Source organism: Acanthaster planci, linkage group LG10 (assembly GCF_054643075.1).
Source record: "Acanthaster planci isolate LZ-2023a linkage group LG10, COTS_SCS, whole genome shotgun sequence".
Lineage (NCBI taxonomy): Eukaryota > Metazoa > Echinodermata > Asteroidea > Valvatida > Acanthasteridae > Acanthaster > Acanthaster planci.
In genome coordinates, this window is record NC_141786.1 from 18,617,192 (window position 1) to 18,636,973 (window position 19,782).

Consider the following 19,782-nt stretch of genomic DNA (forward strand, 5'->3'; position numbering starts at 1 on the left):
AGCTGTTTACTTTCAACCACTTTTCATAAGTTTATGCGAAGAGGAAAACAAGAAATCAAAGGTACATGTACATTTGCTGACTGCTATTCTTGGCCTTAAAAAATTGACAGCCAGTGAGGAAAAAACTGAAACCCCCCCCAAAAAAACCTGAAATCAGCTAAAAAGCTGGGAAATCTCACTCCTGGCACACTTTCATTTCAAAACAAGATTCTGTCAGTAACAACTATCACTTTACACGTAGCTTCATTTTTTCATTCATGAGGATATCAAAGCAAAATCGATACACTGGATATTATCAATATATTGACGGATCTTACAATCAAAAGCACCTCAGAGCTTAAGTGCCAGGGACAAATGTAACTGCAAAAACTTATTTCTCGACAAACATGACTGAAAAAAGACAACGTTTCTACCTGCTGTTGTTTCGATCCACTGTTCTTGTTCCTCATCACTGTCAGAGTCGCCATGACTACAGTCCTCATTGGAACTTGACTCTCTCCTACGCTTGCTTCTATAGAAGAACAAACATGAGGAAAAAAAACAATTGTGATTACTGACTCTGAGAGTTGACTTCAGCAACGAGAACAGATCAGTGACTTTATTAATGAAATGATACCAAAACCAAAAGAAGGGGTAGACTTCCATTTCCTTCATTTTTTCATCCGTCTTTCAATTGCTTGGATTTTTAAACTTCTTCCTTTCTCTGTGAAATGACTCTTGTCATTCCTCAGCGGACAAACACATTGCGGACTAAAGCGGATGTTGCGCTGCTAAGGAATGCGCACGCCGACATTGCTTTATGAATTGTCGGCTAGCTCGGCACATAGCCAGTGCATCGCGACCATCTTTGGTCATGACGTTATCTTCAAATACATGTACATTAATTAACATATCATTTGAATCACTAAACGAAGATGACAAGAAAAGAAGACGAGACCATTTCCAATTCCAAGGGGAATTTCTCTTTTCTTTCTACATGTGAGTAAACATTTATCACATTTATTGGAATCTCCAATTCTCGCTTAGTCCTGGGCTGGGTGCATTAGACAGTTTCAGGACCATTTTGGAGGTGAATTCGGAGGATTTTGATTCGGGGTACGACAGCACATGAGCTACATTTTGGGTGAAATGAATTAATAGAAGCAAAAGTACATGTATATGGATGGTACTTGCTCTACAAGTCAACTTCAGTCAACTTTGTTGAATTTGCAACACTGGCCCCCCAAAAATGATGACAATCAGCATTACAAATTATATTCCAAAAAACATGAGAAAAGATCAGCTCAAAAACAGTTTGTATACATTTGTCACTCAAGTGTTTGTGATCGATGCCAGTGCAACCACTTACCATGCTTACGTGTACATGTATACATGACTTACAACCAATGAAAATGTTAGAATTTACGAGATACATGTAATCGTGCCACTCAGGCACACTGTCGCAATTGGAACCAATCTCGGAATTACTTGGGCCTTTTCCGTTACCATAAGGACACATGAGTTAGGCCCTATTGATTGGCTATGACTTGGTAATCAGTAACATGTATGGTAATATACCAGTAGGCATAGCCCTAACATTATAGTAACAACATGCCGAAGTTAGTTCACCATCATCATCACAATCAGGACCATTTCCATGGTATGCAAACATTTCATAAACAAGATAAAGTGATCAACATAAGCCTATTTTACGAAAACATGATGTTCAATGTACGTAGGCCCTTACATGTACGTCCTTACCATGCTTACAAGCATGTTGGCCTACGCATCCTTTTTCACTTGGGTTTGTTATTATGAATTAGTCCACATTTACGGGCCTGCAAAATTCAGATAAAGAATGCTTACCTCATGTTGCCATGCATGTCGATGTCGACCAGTTAATAAATGTAAGCCGCATACGACATACATGTAAGTACATTGCACGTGGCTATCGCGCCAACAAATTACCAATATCGTCCTCATCGAAAACAGAAAGCTAAAAACCTTTAAATATTTAGCGCCCTTTATTAAAAAATTATACCGCCCTCTGTTGAATCAATATTTAGCGCCCTCTATTGAAAAATATTATAGCGCCCTCTATTGAATCAATATTTAGCGCCCTCTATTGGAAAATATCATAGCGCCCTCTGTTAAATCAATTTTTAGCGCCCCCTATCGAAAAATACATTAGCGCCCTCTATTGATTCAACATTTAGGGCTAGCTCTCTATTCACAATGTTATAGCGCCCCCGTTCAACAAATAATTAGCGCCCTCCGATTGACAATGAGTAGCGCCCTCTATTGAACAATATCCAGCAAAAGAAAAAAGTAATAGCACCCTCTGTTGAAAGGAAAGTTAACCAACGTCCCTTACAAGCAACAGCGCCCCCAGGACTTCATTAAAAAAGGCAAACTTTCATGATTATAGCGCCCTCAATAGGACCTCCAGGGAAACTTCCTAGAGGAATGGCAAAGTCCAAATTCTTGACGGTCACACTGCTCGGTTATCAGACTTTGTGACCCATGAAAATCAGTACGGAGGTTCAGGAACCTATTCACCTCAAAACACCCCAACATCTGCAAAGCCGGAGTTGCAGCCAATGTTCTCGGAACAAGTTCAATCACAACCTCCTTGTTAGGGTTTTACATGAACATACGGGAAAACTCGTGAGATTTGATTTTTGAAAAGCCGCAAGACTATCGAGATGGCTCACAAAACTGGAGAAAATGGAACGTTTTGCACAATAAACATCAATAATTTTGATGACGGATATAATTTTTTTAATGGAACAGAAGTTAGCTTAAACATTAACTCTCAAAGAATATACCAGGACGCCGCCATGTTGCTTGCAAGTAACTAGTAGCGATAACTGGTTGTACGTTTTCCAGCGTTCGAGCAGCCGACCCACAATTTAAAAACCAAATCGAGCTGTTCCTGAACATACGAGAACAAGCCGACTGAACTCAGCCTTGAAGTATAGCGCCCTCAAAGGTAAAGTAAAAGTGCACAAAAAAATGCAACAGCCCCCCTCTCCTGACCAAAGGATGAAAGTAATCAACAATAGACCGTACTCGCGGCGTCCCCAATTTCAGTCATATTCCTTGACATAGTGTATTTATTGGAAAACATTCAATTCAAAGAACCAGACTATATTCTACGATTTCATTCTGACCCTCAAAATCACCTGGTACTATCCCATTACGGGTTTAAAATTTATACTGTACGTTCAGGAATATGACTGAAATTGGGGATGCTGCGAATAGGGTCTATTTTTTTCCACAAACAAGATGAACATAACAGCAACAAGCTTCCAGGAGTTCACACTCTCATTTATCAAAAGTAACGTAATGCAAGTTCCAAAGCAATCACTGAGGCTGAGTTCAGGTGGATTGTTCTCGTATGTTCACAAACCGCTCGACCTGTTGTTCGTTAGTAGGCCGCTCGAACACCGGGAACGTACAACCGGTTATTGCTGGTTGTTGCATGCATCATGGCGGCATCCATGTACATTCTTTCAGAGTAAACTTTGGGAAGCTGGGCTGAATTCTTTTCTATTTAAAAAGGAACATTCATTTCTTGGCTATGGAAAATGATTATTGTTAATTTTGTAAAATTTCCCATTGTCTCTGGTTTTGTGAGCCATCTCGATATTTTATGCGGCCGTTCAAAAATCAAAATCTCACGAGTTTTCCTGTGTGTTCCTGCAAAACCCCGACAAGGAGGTGGTGTGTGATCCGGTTCCGAGAACAGCGTTCTTGAGTCGTGTTCCCGCCTTTCGGACGCGAGAACAAGAAACCCGTGCCAAGAACTTGCCGCCCGAACTCGACCTGAGAAATTAAAAAATATGCAATTCAACTTAAACTATCTTGGCATTATTCAGAAGTCATTTAATAGTGATCGAGTCAAATCAATCTCTATTCTGGTCATAATATATTACAATGCCTTTGGCTTCCTTCTGAACAACCCTCACCTTTAAATGATTCACAAGGGAAAGAACAAATACGAGTTTGAAGAAAGTTACATCAAACTCACAAACATTAGGAGGACAGTGAAAAGAAATTACCAGCAAGATAACAACTTAAACGTAACAATATCACCTTTGTCAAAGCTTATAAATTTCAGGTTTTTTCCCTAAATTGCATGATAGAAAGAATAAATAAAAGTACAGAGGGAATTCAGAATGAAATGACCAAGTCCAATCTTTTTTCAAACAAAACATGAATGATTTCAATAAATTTATGCACTTTCAGTGTAAATACCATTGATCCTGTGAGGCTTTGAGGTTTGCACAAATAAATGAATCGAAAAAAGAAAAATTGAAATATCGAGACCTGGCAAGTGCTAGTACCTGGACTTGTCAAGTACATCTTTTGGTAATAAATGGCAGTCAGGCACCAGTCTACAACAAAAATCCATCTAAATAAATGTGCAACTTCAGAAATTTAGGTCAGCTGTAGTGCTCAGTTGCCATAAAACAGATATATATTTCTTCTGATAAATTAGTAATTTGTAATATAATTGAATGTTTTAAACTCTTATAATAGCTCCAATAATTTATGGCAGAATGACACACTGAAATTGACCATTTTTTTTTTAACAGATCTCAGCATCTATACTCAAGAGCCATTATGATCGAACATTATTCCTTGAGTTGGTGACAAATTCTTTTGTCTTTCTGTTTTCAATCTGGATGCTGACTATTGCCGTGTTTTGGCTTAAATTTCAGAGGGATTTTGGTAAACGATAGCAAAAGGAGAAGCAAAAGGATGACAATCACAAAATATGTGACTCACTTCAGAAAAAGGTGAAATAACTCGCAAAATACCTTTCCATCCATGGGTCGGTTAACAGCTTAGAGGGTAACATTTCTCATGGAAATTTTGGAGGGGGGGCAGACAAAACATCCTTGATCTCAAAAGTTTTCTGGTTTTATGAACAAAAATTTGCAACAAACATGTCATGTTATTTAAGAGATCTGTACTGTTGGTAAATGGTCCCATAATTTGAGTCTGGTTCCCGACAGCATCAGTCAGGTACCCAGTCCCTCTGCTCTGTAACAATGTCGTAGCTCACATCTACCTACCTTATTGTCGATGGTGTCAAATTTGGTGATCACAATTCCACCAATCAGTTGGGGCTGGTCCATGTCTGAGTGGTTAGCCAAGGCATGGTTGAACTTAGTCAACTGGTCCACTGCTTCGTTACCAACCAAGGCCTCTACCACATACAGGACAAGATCTGGCTGGTTGATCTTGATGAGAAGAAAGGAAACAAGAAAACTATCACCAAAGGATTCTTTCTTTGCTACACTGAAATCACAGCTGGATTTTAAATTCTCTTTAATTAATGTTATAACTAAATAAATTGTTAATTGCAATGGATTGATTGTGAAGCCTTTCTTTGTTACACACCAATTCAAGGAGCCAAGACAGCCTCTCTTTGGTACCTACCAATTCAAGGAGCCAAGACAGCCTCTCTTTGGTACCTACCAATTCAAGGAGCCAAGGTAGCCTCTCTTTGGTACATACCAATTCAAGGAGCCAAGGCAGCCTCTCTTTGGTACATACCAATTCAAGGAGCCAAGGCAGCCTCTCTTTGGTACATACCAATTCAAGGAGCTAAGGGGGCCTCTCTTTGGTACATACCAATTCAAAAGCCAAGATTTGCCAGTGCAGCCTCTCTTTAGTTGTATTAATGTAGCTTCCTGATAGGAAACCTTGACAATATAGAGGATGGCTCACCTTGGATAGAGCTCTCATGAGTGGCTCACTGTCTTGCATCCGCCCAGCTGTGTCAATCAACACATCGTCACAGTGACAATCCCGAGCTGTGAGCAAACAAAAATGATCTAAGCTGTTACACCGTGACTCGCTCTAATGGGTCTGTGCATGATCAATAGAGGGCAGTGTAGGCCTGCTCATTTGGTTATCCAAAGCAGATCTTAAAAGAGACTCAGTACAGGTGTGTCAATCTCCATCAATAATTTGAAAAAATGAAAAAGTAAGTAAGCTATGTAAACTAACACATCACCCACACTGACAGCAAGCAAGAAGAGAACCATGGGTCAGTAGAGAAAGTTAAGATGCTGGTAAAAGACTTTATTTAAAAGACTTTTGCCACAAGCAAGAAGAAGGAAATTTTAAGACAGGAAGCATTAACAAAACACTAAAACGATCTAAACCAGCATTCAATACTTCCCCAATTCATCAAAGTTCTTCCATTTGGCGGACAAAATCGCACCAAGGACTGACTAAAAGAAGCATTAGTCTTTCAATCAAACTCTCTTGCTTAAATTAAACTCCCAGAATATCTTCAGGGAGCGCCTTCTTTAGTTTGCCATAATACAAAAATGTACATGCACCAAATCTGAAGATATCATAGTATGGAGGGTTTGCATGACGGCTGCCATATTGAAGGTCAGAGCTTGTATTGCACAGGACATGCACAAAAGAGATTTCCCTCTGGAACTACCCGGCAAGATGGCTACCACGCAGAGTCTTGATACTTAGTCCAATCAAAGCTTTAGAATAGAGCAAAGAAAAGCTAGCTGGGGAGGAATTTCAACCTTTGACCTGTGTACTGACGATGTTTGGCTTACGGCTGAGGGTTCCCATGATTTTTCCCTCCAGCTTGGTAGAGACAGAATCGCAGTTTCTCAGCAATGTCACAAGCCACATTCTTGGCTGCAAATTGAAAAAAAAAGTAAGGATCAATTCTCAAATTGTTTGTCCCACATTAAATTTAATTCAATATAATTATCGGAGCAGTGCTTTCCTTTTAAACCTACTCCCCTTGGGGTATGGAAAATGTACCAACATTGAAGGATTGAGGACTGTTAGGGTTCACAAACGAATTCAACCCCTCTTGAGACGTCACCCTATTCAGTAAAGTGTGGATTATTCTTAAGAATCAACAGCTTTTAAGAATGTAGAGTTTGGGCATTCTTCAAACTGATAGATCAAACTTGACTTGATAGAATCAATGTACAACATTAAACACGGTGAGAAACACTCTCAACAATAGAGTAAATTGTTTTAGACGTTCAATACAGTTAACACTCAAATTGTTGGATTCGACAAAGTGACAGTTTCTGTTGATTAGTGATTTTTAACTAAAGCAAACCGCTCCTTATGTTGCACTGTGTTATGTTTTCAATATGTTTTCTTCCTTTTAACATACCCCTTCCATTTACTACAGCCAGACTTGTACTGAAACCTTGGTTCAAGCATTCACTATGTGTCAGGTTGACTATTGTAATGGTTTATTATATGAACTTCCTAATTCTCAGATATCAAAGCTACAGAAAGTGCAGAATGCATGTGCCAGACTTGTGTGCAACTCTGCTAAAGACTGCTACGTTTCCTCTTTGTTGGTTAAATTACACTGGTTGCCTATTCGACAAAGAATTCCATTCAAAATACTTTTGATAACATTTAAGGCTTTGCATGGCTTTGCACCAGGTTATATCTCAGAATTAGTAACACGTAAATCCCAGTCACATATGTACAGTCTTCGTAGCTCACAGGACAGGTTGATCCTTAGTCATCCCTATCGTAGAACTAAGGCAACTTTTGGAGACCATGCACTGCTCCTAGGCTTTGGAACAACCTGCCCTTTCATGTAAGAAATGCTAAATCTGTCGACACATTCAAGATTGATCTAAAAACTCATCTCTTTCATGAAGCTTTTTCCAACACCTGATTTTCATCTCTACTAGTGATGTGCAGTTGAGTACATTTGTACAGTATAAACCATTACAACAGAAATGTTCCTTATTATTATTATTATAGTTAAATTTTCACATATCCCTTCCATTTAAGTTTAATTTTCACATATCCCTTCCATTTAAGTTTAATTTTCACATATCCCTTCCATTTAAGTTTAATTTTCACATATCCCTTCCATTTAAGTTTAATTTTCACATATCCCTTCCATTTAAGTTTAATTTTCACATATCCCTTCCATTTTAGTTTAATTTTCACATATCCCTTCCATTTTCGTTTAATTTTTACATATCCCTTCCATTTTAGTTTTATTTCATCTTTTTTTTCCGTTTCATTTTAAAATAAAATTCGAATGTTACATAAAATGTTTATTACTTTTATAATTTTCTTTGTGTATTTATTTTGAAACTCACATATAGCCACTTTGTTTTTGGTTAAACCTCAGTTTTACCTCTTTCTGTTATTTAACAATTTTCAAAAACAACTTCAGCATTCACAATTCATGTACAATTTTGCAAAACAGATTAAACATTTAGAAACTTTCGCATGATACTTCCCAGATGAATGAGATAATATTCCAAATGCGTGTATTTCCGAATGAAAGAATTTCCTTTGTGACTGAGCGCTTTCAATAAGTAAGCATGGACTTCCAAGGCTGTAAGGAAGCGTCTAAAAATTAGGAACGTTCCCGTTCTCTCTGGGAATGCTACTTTGTAGAACGCTGCCTGTTCCCTCTGGGAACGGTCTGTGTTCTTCAACGGAACATGGCGCGTTCCCGTGGGAATGGTGACTGTTCCTTTTTGTGTGTTTTGTGGGATATACAGATAAACAGGATAAACAAGACTTTGGCAAATATGGCAAAGGACAATGGATGTATTTATTTTTTTTTTTTAAGTGCTACGACCTAAAGTGTAACTGTTCCTAGACATACTTTACGATACGTCAGACGATCAGATGCCTTGTGTGGAGAAAGTGGGTTAAACCATTCCAGAAAGTGCCCGCTGATTGACTTGGCGACCAGTTAAAGATCCAATCATTGCTAGCAGTTTTTCAAGTGAAGGGCTCAATTTTAAAAGTGACAGACAGCTGCAAAAATGTGTTCAAATGCTGTCAAGTAAAGGCACGGTGCAACAGAAAAACTTTTTTAATTGGGTCTGGTTATTTGTTGCTGGCAAATCTTAGGAAAAAGGAAACCTTCAGTTATGACAAATGTATATCATATTGATCGTTATTATTTCATTCCCTTAATTCTTATCTACAGGTTTACCATTTCCATTTTTTTAACAAAGACGAAGACGGAAGGAGCTAGGACATTGTTACTGATGTCATAGTTCCCAGCTGCCTACATGTAACTTAACCACTTGCTGCCGAGTTAAATTTGAAGTTGCATGACGTAAAACTGGGAGATTTTCAAGATTTTCTGTTTTCAAAATTCAAAAACGGATGACTGTCTGGTGGCTACTCTAATCTAACACACAACATCTATTGATGCCCGAGTATTTCAGCCAGGCCTGCCGCCTGGTAAAAAGAGCCCAGATTGTGCGGTGTTACAGAGGTTTCTTCACAAAACTGGCACAGTGCGCGGCTGGCGTCTTCTCAAAAGGGGCCATATTAACGTCTGGCGGTATTGCATCGCTCATCACTAAAGCGCTGGAGCACTTTTGCCCCCGGAGGTATTCAGCTCTCGCTGAATGCCACAAACAGTGGTATAATCTTTCAAAACAATGACAGATTTCTTCCGCAGTTGACAACTGAAAAAATGTTAGCAATTCGCAGCAGCTTGGTCTTTTGTTCTGAGCAGGGTCTTTTGTTAAAAGGACCAACACTTTTGTTCGGTTTCGGGCTCCCCTGCTTCGAGGTACCCTGGCACAAAGTGGTTAACAATGTCACAGCTCCTAGCTTATAGCTGCCTACCATAAATATCATAGCTCATAGTACCTACCTTAACAATGTCATAGCTCCTAGCTGCCGACCTTAACAATGTCATAGCTCATAGCTGCCTACCTTAACAATGTCATTGCTCATAGCTAGCTGCCTACCATAACAATGTCATAGCTCCTAGCTGCCTACCTTAACAATGTCATAGCTCATAGTTGCCTACCTTAACAATGTCATAGCTCATAACTGCCTACCTTAACAATGTCATAGCTCATAGCTGCCTGCCTTACTATAACAATGTCATAGCTCATAGCTGCCTACCTTATTGTCAAAGGTGTCAAATAGGCCAGTACAATGCTGTCAATCAGTTGGGGCTGGTCCATGTCTGAATGGTCCACCAAGGCTCGGTTAAACTAACTGGTCTAGCACTTTGTTACTGACAGTGGCCTCTCCAACAGACATGACAGACAGGACGAGATGTGGCTGGTTGATCTTGATGAGCTGTTTCAGGAGAATGAAAAACTATCAGCAAAGGAAAGATTCTTTGCTACACTGAATCAAACGGGTGTGGTACATTCTAAAATTCAAGGAGCCAAGGCCTGCCAGTGCAGCTTCTCTTTAAGTTATATTACTTTAGCTTCCTGTCAGGAAACCTTGACAACAAAGAGGACAGCTCACCTTGGATAGAGCTCTCATGAGTGGCTCGTTGTCTTGCATCCGCCAAATTGTGTTGATCAACACAGCATTAAAGTGGCAATCTTGAGCTAGGAGCAAACACAAATTATTTAAACTGTTACACCGTGACTCACTCAGTAATGGGTCTGAGCATGATCGATAGAGGGCAGTGTAGGTTTGTTGTGTGACCCTTCTAACCTGTCCATTGATCATTACAGAGTATAACTCATAAACTGAACTCATGCACACCTTTTGGCATAGTCCGAGCAACTCAGACCCATCGTTTTGCCTTTTTAAACATTTGGACATGGCCCGCCCACGTTAATTTTTCTATACATATGGAACACAAAAACTCTGTACATGTACATGTTTAATATACAATTATGCTGTATACTCTATACAAAATTCTATAGCATCGGCAGTCCATGCCTTCATGGTCAAAATAACTGTGTGCTGTTTTTTCCCAGAGTTCAAATGAAACTCTTTCATGGAATATGGAATATGTTGTGTGCTTTACATGTAAAATCTGCACTTAATTTTGCTGTTTAATGCCAATTGTCCACCACGTTTACCATCAATGAACTACATGTAGGCCTATATATTGTATATGTTGTGCAAGGTCTCGGTCTCGAACTGCAAAAGTCTCGGTCTCGAAGTTCTGGTCTCGGTCTTGAAAGAGCTGGTCTCGGTCTTGGTCTTGGTCTCGAATGCCTTGGTCTCTGTCTCGGACATGAAGGTCTCGACTACAACACTGTTTGACACCTGGTGGCGCTGTTCCATACACTTAAGTAAATCAAAGTAACACAATGTCTTGTTGAAAAGTATTGTGTTCACAGAGCTAGCAACCGGTATAAGCCCTAAGCAGTCGTTATATTTATATGTATCAACAAGAAATCAAATACACTATTTGCTCTACATGTACTTTTTGTTTGGATTTTTCTTTTGCTGTAAAAAACACAATTTTTTCAAGTTTATCCATGAATATACGACAGTACACATCGTCCTTCCTTTGGAAAACTTCAACCCGTGTACATTTTGGGGGTTCTGCACTTCTTTGGTGAAAAACTTTGTGATCTACCATGTGTGCAAAGTCTTAGCAAATCACTGAAAAGTATCAAAAATGTGACATCAAATTCACGCATTAGAAAAAAAATACATACAGGAAGAAGGAAATAAAATACTGAGATCTGGAGATTAGGCAGCTTGTTTTTGACATCATTTTGTGTTTTTCAATGTATGGAGAAGTACAAGTACAGCGCGAAAAATAGTACCGCATACTTTTGCGACAGACTGGGATCTTGTGTGGTAGTCTACATGTAGCTCACCGTATCCATGTATTGTGGGGTCAGTCTCGTTCATATCATGCCGCACAGGGAGCACGTTTTCTTTCCTCCACTGCGAAGTTTGTCTACAACGAGTCTCGTGTATGATACCTCGTTTTTGGCACATTTTCCCAATATCTGTGCATCTTTTTGTACATTTACGTGGATAAGGTAATTTCTAGCCACACTCGAGTTTCTGCAGAAATTCGCTGCAAAAGAGAGTTATCTGTCAGGCCAGATTTTTGGCGTCAAGGCAATATTTTAAGGGTCATTGTCAGATTTAAGAGTCACAGCTGAAAAATGGTAGCATCACAGCCCCCTTTGCTAAAATGCCCAGGTGAGAACACTGACAAAGGACCTCATGTCGCAACGGTCCTGTGACAGACGCCACTGGGCTTGACAACAGAGGGCGCTGTTTATTTCAACAGAGGGCACTCCACTCACCTGCTTAATACCAATCTTAGGCCGTGCCAGAATTACTTGGCTATGGCTTACTATTACGCACGTGTCTATAGCAGTGGCTGCAGTCAGTTCCCATAGAGTCGTGTGTAATTTCAAGCCATAGCCAAGTGACTCCACTGTGGCCTTAGCCTTTTCTCTGCTTCTTTCTGCAGCAATCATGGGAACTCACCTGTGAATTCAAACTTCCCTAAGAGACTGCCAATCTTCAGGTCTTCCTTGCACTTATCACGGAATTCCAGGTGGACGTCGTCGATGAACTTATCCACGTAGGACAAGGAGAGAATCTTTTAATAAGCGACCTGTGCCAGGAAAGAGCGAAGGAAGGAGACAAGAATGTGAGAGGCTCATGGGATCTATGTAACTACTGGTTACATTCAATTATTGCACACACTTGAAAACCTGACAAGATGGCAAGTTTCAAATTCAGTTTAACCACAGCGTCAAATTGTCATTTCAGTTTACAGTGATAACATCCACACCATTTTGAAATTCAAGGTTACTTTTAATATGTCCAAAAAAGATGGAAAATCCAGGGTTGCGATTGGAAGATGACAAAAACTCCACCAGCCATGAAAGGATCAACGGTGACAATGACAAAAAAAATCCTGACATTTGGAAAAATCTTGAAAAAAACACAGGTCCTTGAAAACTTGGAAATGTGAGACATCCAGTCTACTGTTTAAAGGTTTTCCTGAGACCTTTGGAAGGAGTTCCCATATGTTAATGGCGAAGAAAGAAAACAGATGTAAATGGAACAAATCAATACAAATGTAGAATTGAAAAGATAAAACAGAGGTAAGAGTAAAGAGGGCGGCTTGCTGGAAGTCAACAAAAGTCCACACTCACCTCAAAAATGACTTCAAACTCATAATCTAGTTTGTACTTGAGTGTAAAGGAGCTGTGATTGAAAGTACTGGATCCACCGCACTCCTGAAAAACAAAACACAATCCATTAATGAGTACTTCCTTTACTGTCAAAGTAATTTGATCTTCCTCTGTGGGCAGTGATGCCACTGAATTTTGTGTCACATGGATTTGGTTAACATGGTTAACTATTTAAGGACACGTGAAATGCATGTCGGTGTCCATAGAATCACAAACTACATGTAAGAAGAAACTCTGGGACACGATGGTATTATTGAACTTTTAATAAAAGATGCACATAGTGACCTGTTTTTAGAAAAATTGTGTTGGAATGGATATTGCTGAACTCGCACCCGAGATTGAAGTCTGAAATTTGATATGTCTGAGTGGCCTCGGCTTGTACATCAAAAGGCATGTATAAAGCTAGCTTCTGCCCTCAAAGGAAAGCTCTGTGTGTCATGAGCATGAGGCTGGAGTTACTCATGTCCATTGAACTGCATGGCTCTGGGTACTAAACTTCCTAAAATTTGAAGAAAAAACTGTCTTGTCACTTTGATAATTTTTCAAGCCAAATATTGACTTTTGAAGGACAAATTTTAAAAAGTACAGGAGTGAAATAGTGGGTGTGAAGGGACGACCAACTGCTTTTTTGGTTGACTAATTGGCCCAAAATCTTGAAAACAGACATTACTCAAAATGACTGCATCCTAAGAACAATTTCCTGAAGTTGGCTGCAAACCTTGGCAAGGTTGGTAGGATTTCCTGACTCCGATGAGTCTACCGAAGACCATGCAGTAAAGCTTGATGCAAGATCTCCCTTCAATCATGGTCTTACAGAGGATCAATGCAGCGACGTAGAGACAAGATCTACGGACCCCTTGATGACCTCACAGATGACTGAGGTCTGAGAGCAAAGCAGGAATCCAACCAGAACTCAGAAGAAATGAAACAACCAGTTGAATCTGAACCAGAGATGCTTCAATTCCTTCACAGGTCACTGACGTCATCCAGAGATTTCCGTTCAATAAACACTTGTGTAAATGTCTCTAGAAATAACTTCATTTCGGTTTTGAGTCACTGCATTATGGCCAACTTTATGCCATTTGTACGGAGCCGGCATAACTGTCAATAGAGGCTGCCATCACTGACAACAGACACGACAGAGGGTGCCTAGTTGATATCCATATTTACCTGCTTTCTTAGCTTTGTTGGTCTTGTTTTTTCCTCTTTCTTGGGTTCAATCTTCATGGGAGCTCCCATCTTCTTGGATTTCTGGGACTCTTCAAATATTTGCATCCACAACGGGAAAATGACATTGTACAAGGCCTAGTTTACAAATTGTTTACAAGGGAGGATGATCAATTCATCCTGTTCCTATGTCCTATGGAAGCTCTGGGGTTTTAGGCACTCTCTGGTGCATTCTGAGCTATTTTTGTTGCATTGTTGCACAAGATTCATGACCAGTTATTGGTAAAAAATCTTGTGAAAAATGCTAATATTTCAAATAATTTTGGTTGAATAAAAAGTGGTGAATAGCATAGTGATGGGGTAATATCTAATTGTTAGAGTAGCTTGGAAATATACCATGTATCAAAAGACAAATTTCTTGACAATTTTTAGGTTGACCAAATCAGATATTTTAAAATAAATGCTACATCGTGTTCATGCAAATTTCCATTACGCACAGATGTAAAGAAGTTCCAGTTCAATGTAGCAATGTTACAATGTGCGTGATGTTCTCCAAGTATCGATGGCGAAAGTACCAGGAATTTCTGGGAGTATTCCCGGCCTATACTTCTACATAATACATTTCTTTCCTTTACTTCATTCATTTTGACCTCTCAGAAACCAGGAAGGTAGCTAAGTAGAAACTTAGACCCATATACTATACAAGGCCTGACAAATACTCCACTGTCGTATACTGGGCCCTGCCCCGATTCATAGGGATTTCTTTCAAAAAATTATTTGGGATATCCGGGGGCATAACTAAACATCTGCTTAATGGTATGAGCAGAAATTGCACCGGTATGTTCATTACTTATGCTGTACAAAATCCGCTAGGCTGCTAATTGTAGAAAACTTGCCTCTTCCTCGTTTGGAGGAAAAATAGTTGCCTTTTTCCCACTCCGTGTGAATTTTGGCCTGACTTGTTCATTACACAGGCTCCCTTGTATGGTTAAGTAATGGTACCCTGTATGAGAGCCTGTCTAGTTTATACCCAGACTTCAGCACCTACGAATCTCGTTCAGATCTGCGAGTGTACCTGTTGATCTAAGTACTTGTAGAAAATTACGGCTGTTTTGTGTCGCAGCTAATACGCAACCCCCTTGGCTGGTTCCCTGTCCAGTCACATACTATTTGCGCCAAATCACTGGTAACGCGGCTCACTCTCTGTAACGTGACACGAAAGTGACGAAACAGTAGTCATAGCCCTAGCCCTGTTACGTTTACGGGTCTAGGTAGAAACTCAGTCTTCAGTCCGGCATCGCTTACGGCCACACAATCATGACAATCACACATAACGTCAAAAAGTGTGGCTTTCATTACGCCATCCACCATGTGCGAGGGCACCGGTTGTGTATTAAATCATGTTCTTCGCTAAACAGTGTCCCATAATGCATTTCAAGAAACCGATAGACTTGGAGACATAATTTTCATGGCTACACTATCTAGTATTACACCAGCATAATTATTAGAAGTTTTGAGTGCCATCTATTAACCTCCCCTCCAGCTGTTTTTAAGTAGTCTCTTCTCCAGCCGTTGTAAGGTGTAGAAATTTTGAAAAACTTGTAATTTCGAGACTAAAAATCGTGATTCGGAATCTGCATCAAAAAACTGGAATAATTATGCCAAAATCGGAATGATTGGCAGGTATGATAAACGGTAGAAATCTCATTCATTATGCGCCAATGTCATTCATTATGCGCCAATGTCCCTGTCAATGCATCTTGTGCATGATACAAACGTCCATTTATGACACTGTGCCGAAATAAATGCATCATCGTTGCAGGTGAGACTTTTGTACCTCGTTTTTGGTGCATTTTCCCAATATCTGTGTGTCTTTTTGTACATTTATGTGGATGAGGGTTGTAATTTCTAGCCACACTCGAGTTTCTGCAGAAATTCGCTGCAAAAAGAGAGTTATCTTCCAGGCCAAATCTTAAGGGTCACTGTCAGATGTAAGCATCATAACCGAAAAATATCAGCATCACAGCCCCCTTGGCTAAAATGCCCAGGTGAGAACACTGACCAAGGACCTTATGTCACAACGGTCCTGTGACAGATGCCACTTGCCTTGCCAACAGAGGGCACTGTTTATGTCAAGTGAGCGTGCCCCACTCACCTGTTTACCAGTCTTGGCCTTTTCTCTACTCACTTTCTCAGCTAGCTGCAGCAATTGTTGGAACTCCCCAGTGGAGTCAAACTTCCCAAAGAGACTGCTGATCTTTAGTTCCTCCTTGCACTTGTCACGGAATTCCAGGCGGACGTCGTCGATGAACTTATCCACGTAGGACAAGGAGAGAATCTTTTGCTAAGCAACCTTTGCGTAAGAAAGAGCAAAGAAGGGAGAAGAGAGCATAAGAGGTTAACCACTTCGTGCCGGGCATTTTTCAATGTTGAGGATGCTGGGCCGGCATGACTATCATTTTTTCCGTTTTCAAAATCCTTCAACAATTCATCATTTCATTTAACAGTCGTTTATAGCCACACAGAGTAATCTTCAGGCACTACTTTAAGTTGACAGGTGACCTTCATTGACGCCCGAATATTTCAGCCAGGCCTGCAGCCTTGTAAACAGAGCCCAGATTGTGCGGTGTTATACAACTGTCTTTTGTTCACGAACCTGGCTCAGTGCACTGCTGACCTCTTTTCAATAGGGGCCAGATTAGCATGCAGCGGTGCTGTGTAGCTCATCGCTGCGGAGGTGGAGCGCTTTTGTCCACGGTGGTAATCCGCTTGCTCTAAATACCCCAAACCCTGGTATACGGTTTCAAAATAACGCTGGATTATCACCACTTTTGAGAGTGAAAAATGCCAGTAATGCCCAGCAGCCTGGTCTGTTGTTCGAAGTACGGTCAGGGCCCTGTTTCCTTTGTCCGAGTTTGGAGACCCCGGCCACACATATAAACCATACGGCTCCCATTTCGGAGTCCCCGGCTGGTAGTGGTTAATGATCATTCAATTACTGCACACACCTCCCAACAAGATGATGAAGAGGAATGGCCGACAATGTTTCGGATCAAGACACAAGGCCTACAAGTTTTTCCCAATTAACAGCACATGGCCTCCAGCATTTTAATCCATTGTTTGTTTCAAGCATCTTTTCACTTCAATTATGTTTCAAGCAAAATATGGACTTCTGGAGGACAAATTTTAAGATACATGAAAGTGAAAAAGTGGGCGCAAAGGGACCACTAACTATTTTGTTTGACTTGGCCCAATAAAATCTTGGAAACAAATACATTGAAGCCACAGCTATTATAAGCATTCATTCATATCGCCCTATACATCTCAATCAGGTTACTCCAAAAACAATTTCTTGAAGTTGACTGCACACCTTGACGAGGTTGGTGGGATTTCCCGACTCCACTGAGTCTGCAGAAAACCATGGAGTGAGGCTTGCTGTGAGACCTCCCTGGCATTGTAGAGGATCAATGCAGTAATGTAGAGACAATATCTTAAGCACAGACCCCACAGTGCCCTCAGATGACTGAGGTCACATCTGAGAACAAAGCAGGAATTGAACCAGGAGTCAGAAGAAATGAAAACAACCAGTTGGATCTGAACCACACATGCTTCAATTCCTTTACAGATGACGAAGGTTATCCACTGAATTCCATTCAATAAACACAGGTGCAAATTTCTCTAGAAAAAAAGGCATTTTAGTTTTCACTCGCTGGTTTACAGCCATGCAATTTTTTTCATTTGTATGGAGCTGACTATTGTCAATAGAGGCTGCTCTGCTCTGACCACCATGACAGACATGACAGAGAGTTGATATCCATGCTTACCTTTCTTTAATCTGTTGGGCTTGTTTTTTTACACTTTCTTGGGTTCTATCTTCCTGGAAGTTACCATCTTCTTGGATTTCTGACACTCTTGAAATGTCTGCAACTGCAAGAGGAAAAATGTACTAGGACTAGTTTACATGCCTACCAGGGGTGTTGGTCACTTCACCCTGCTTCCACTTCCCCCATCTTCACTTTGCCCCACCGCCACTTCATCCCAGCCGTGCTTGACTGTTTGGAAACTACTGCACAAGCCTTTATACATGTACATGGACAAGTGGCATGGATTGACACCGTAGTGACAAATGATTTGTTAGAGTTTATAATATAAGGAAAGAATTGATACCATTTCTTTCATAATTCTAAAAACTGATTGTTCGATTCTTATGATTAATCAATTTTTATGAAAGTTTCCAGAGTAGTTTTCTAAGGATGCCCCGTACATCCACTTTTCTATAACAAATAAGTAATGGCTCAAACACAGAAATGACTAAAATGGATTTTAGTCGTTTCAAAAATAGATTAGTCATTTCACTGTTTGAGCATTACTTATTTGTCTTAACCCTAACCATGCTGGACCCAACAAGGTTATGCAAGATTTCAATGGTCCCTAGGGGTTAGGGTTAATCTGTTTCCAGACTTGACTTTTAAAGAAAAACTAACATCTCTCCTTTGTATTCTCCTATTACAATTACATGTACATGTATATGTATTCATATGTCTAAACAGTTAGTAGGCTGAACCTGAAAACAACAGCATAAAATGATAAGTTTATGTACACTGAGTAGAGCAGCAATGGGGCGATACATAATTAGGGACGAAGGGGTCACAGGCAAAGTGGAAATGAGGCAAAGTAACTGAGTGTAAAGCACCTACATGTAGCAGGTAATAGACCGTGTTTACATTAGAACATCATCTGATCATGCTTGCACCATGTGTTTTATTCCTCCATGCTTGCACTTTTCAGAAATGAGTTTTCATGAGAGTGCCAGACTTAAAATGAATCAAGGCTGAATTATGTCACACCTGTGTGAGTTTCATAAATTTAGAGAAGGTTGAAAAATTATTGATAAGACCGGCCAAAACTGCTGGCCTAACCGCGAACTTATGTCGCTGGGACTGACGCTAGTTGGGCCCTGGACGTGACTTAGGCCTAGCTGGGTCAGTCGACTTCCCCAAGAACTTGAAACTAGGCTAACTACACGTATTGCCAAATTTCTTATTCAAAACTCTAAACTCGTTAGATTAATTACCGGAACTATAACTTTTCTAATAACTGCTTTTGAACTTATATCAGTATCACGGAATTTCGTCTGAAATCCCGTAACGGCGGCTTCCGGAATCTGGCAAAGAATTCAGCAGAGATTCCTAACAACGTGGAGCGCAGGCAAACAAATCTCAGAACATTAACTTCTGTAAAGGCCTTTAGAGTTGATAAATTCTAACATTATTATTACCTCCACTTGCATACAAGGCGCACATTGAAAGCGTCTGTTGAATTACAGACAAAGTGGAGCCAACCAACCATGAACCAACATAAAGGAATATCCTCAGCAGTTGACCGATGAATCTGGCTTCCAGAGAGTGGCAGCGAGTACCCACGTCACGCGCTTACAGGGCATGCACCGCGCGCGCGGCCGGCCTCGTCCGCCCGCCTAGCCTAGCCTTAGCTTGCAAGCCTGCCGTACACGCGGGCATCCATGTACAGGTGCAAGTGGGGCCGGGGGCGAATCGGCAGAAATGTAGGGGGCGAGGGGGCACGTATGTGGTCCAACACGTATGCATACGTACGCAGACGGTCGAATCCACACGGTCTGAAGGGTGCACTGCCCAATTCAAGGGAAATTCTTCGGCAGGCCGAGGCGCTC

The 19,782-nt window shown here is 40.5% G+C and overlaps 2 protein-coding genes across 16 annotated transcripts in view; both read right to left on the minus strand.

Annotated features, from left to right (window-relative positions):
• LOC147797927 (signal recognition particle receptor subunit alpha homolog) overlaps positions 1-12,331 on the minus strand; it is a 28,614-nt gene extending 16,283 nt beyond the window's left edge. For 2 of the 15 annotated variants that reach the window (XM_087142597.1, XM_087142602.1), the window contains exons 1-8: positions 12,211-12,331; positions 10,261-10,346; positions 9,904-10,083; positions 6,546-6,663; positions 5,722-5,807; positions 5,064-5,231; positions 2,539-3,807; positions 414-511 (exon numbers count right to left, since the gene is read on the minus strand). In XM_087142597.1, coding sequence (XP_086998723.1) covers positions 3,652-3,807; positions 5,064-5,231; positions 5,722-5,807; positions 6,546-6,657 — 522 coding nt within the window. In that variant the 5' untranslated portion in view covers positions 6,658-6,663; positions 9,904-10,083; positions 10,261-10,346; positions 12,211-12,331 and the 3' untranslated portion in view covers positions 414-511; positions 2,539-3,651. Of the gene's footprint in view, positions 1-413; positions 3,808-4,328; positions 5,232-5,721; positions 5,808-6,545; positions 6,664-9,903; positions 10,084-10,260; positions 10,347-12,210 lie in introns of those variants that run through there. The other 13 variants (XM_087142595.1, XM_087142601.1, XM_087142605.1 and 10 more) reach the window with 10 other exon arrangements.
• A 3,963-nt stretch (positions 12,332-16,294) lies between these two features.
• Positions 16,295-19,733, minus strand: LOC147797928 (uncharacterized). The gene is made up of 4 exons (XM_087142611.1): positions 19,372-19,733; positions 17,918-18,020; positions 17,464-17,628; positions 16,295-16,446 (listed from the first exon to the last, which is right to left on the minus strand). The coding sequence occupies exons 1-4, from the start codon at positions 19,394-19,396 to the stop codon at positions 16,353-16,355; spliced, it is 387 nt and encodes a 128-aa protein (XP_086998737.1). The 5' UTR covers positions 19,397-19,733; the 3' UTR covers positions 16,295-16,352.
• Positions 19,734-19,782: the final 49 nt, after the last annotated feature.

Coding starts and splice junctions, on each gene's coding strand:
- LOC147797928 (XM_087142611.1), bottom strand. CDS start 19,396: ATGTGCGCCTTGTATGCAAGTGGAG. Junction 18,021..19,371: donor CGCCTTGTATGCAAGTGGAG/GTAATAATAATG, acceptor TTCCTCTTGCAG/TTGCAGACATTTCAAGAGTG. Junction 16,447..17,463: donor ATCCCACCAACCTCGTCAAG/GTGTGCAGTCAA, acceptor TCTTACGCAAAG/GTTGCTTAGCAAAAGATTCT.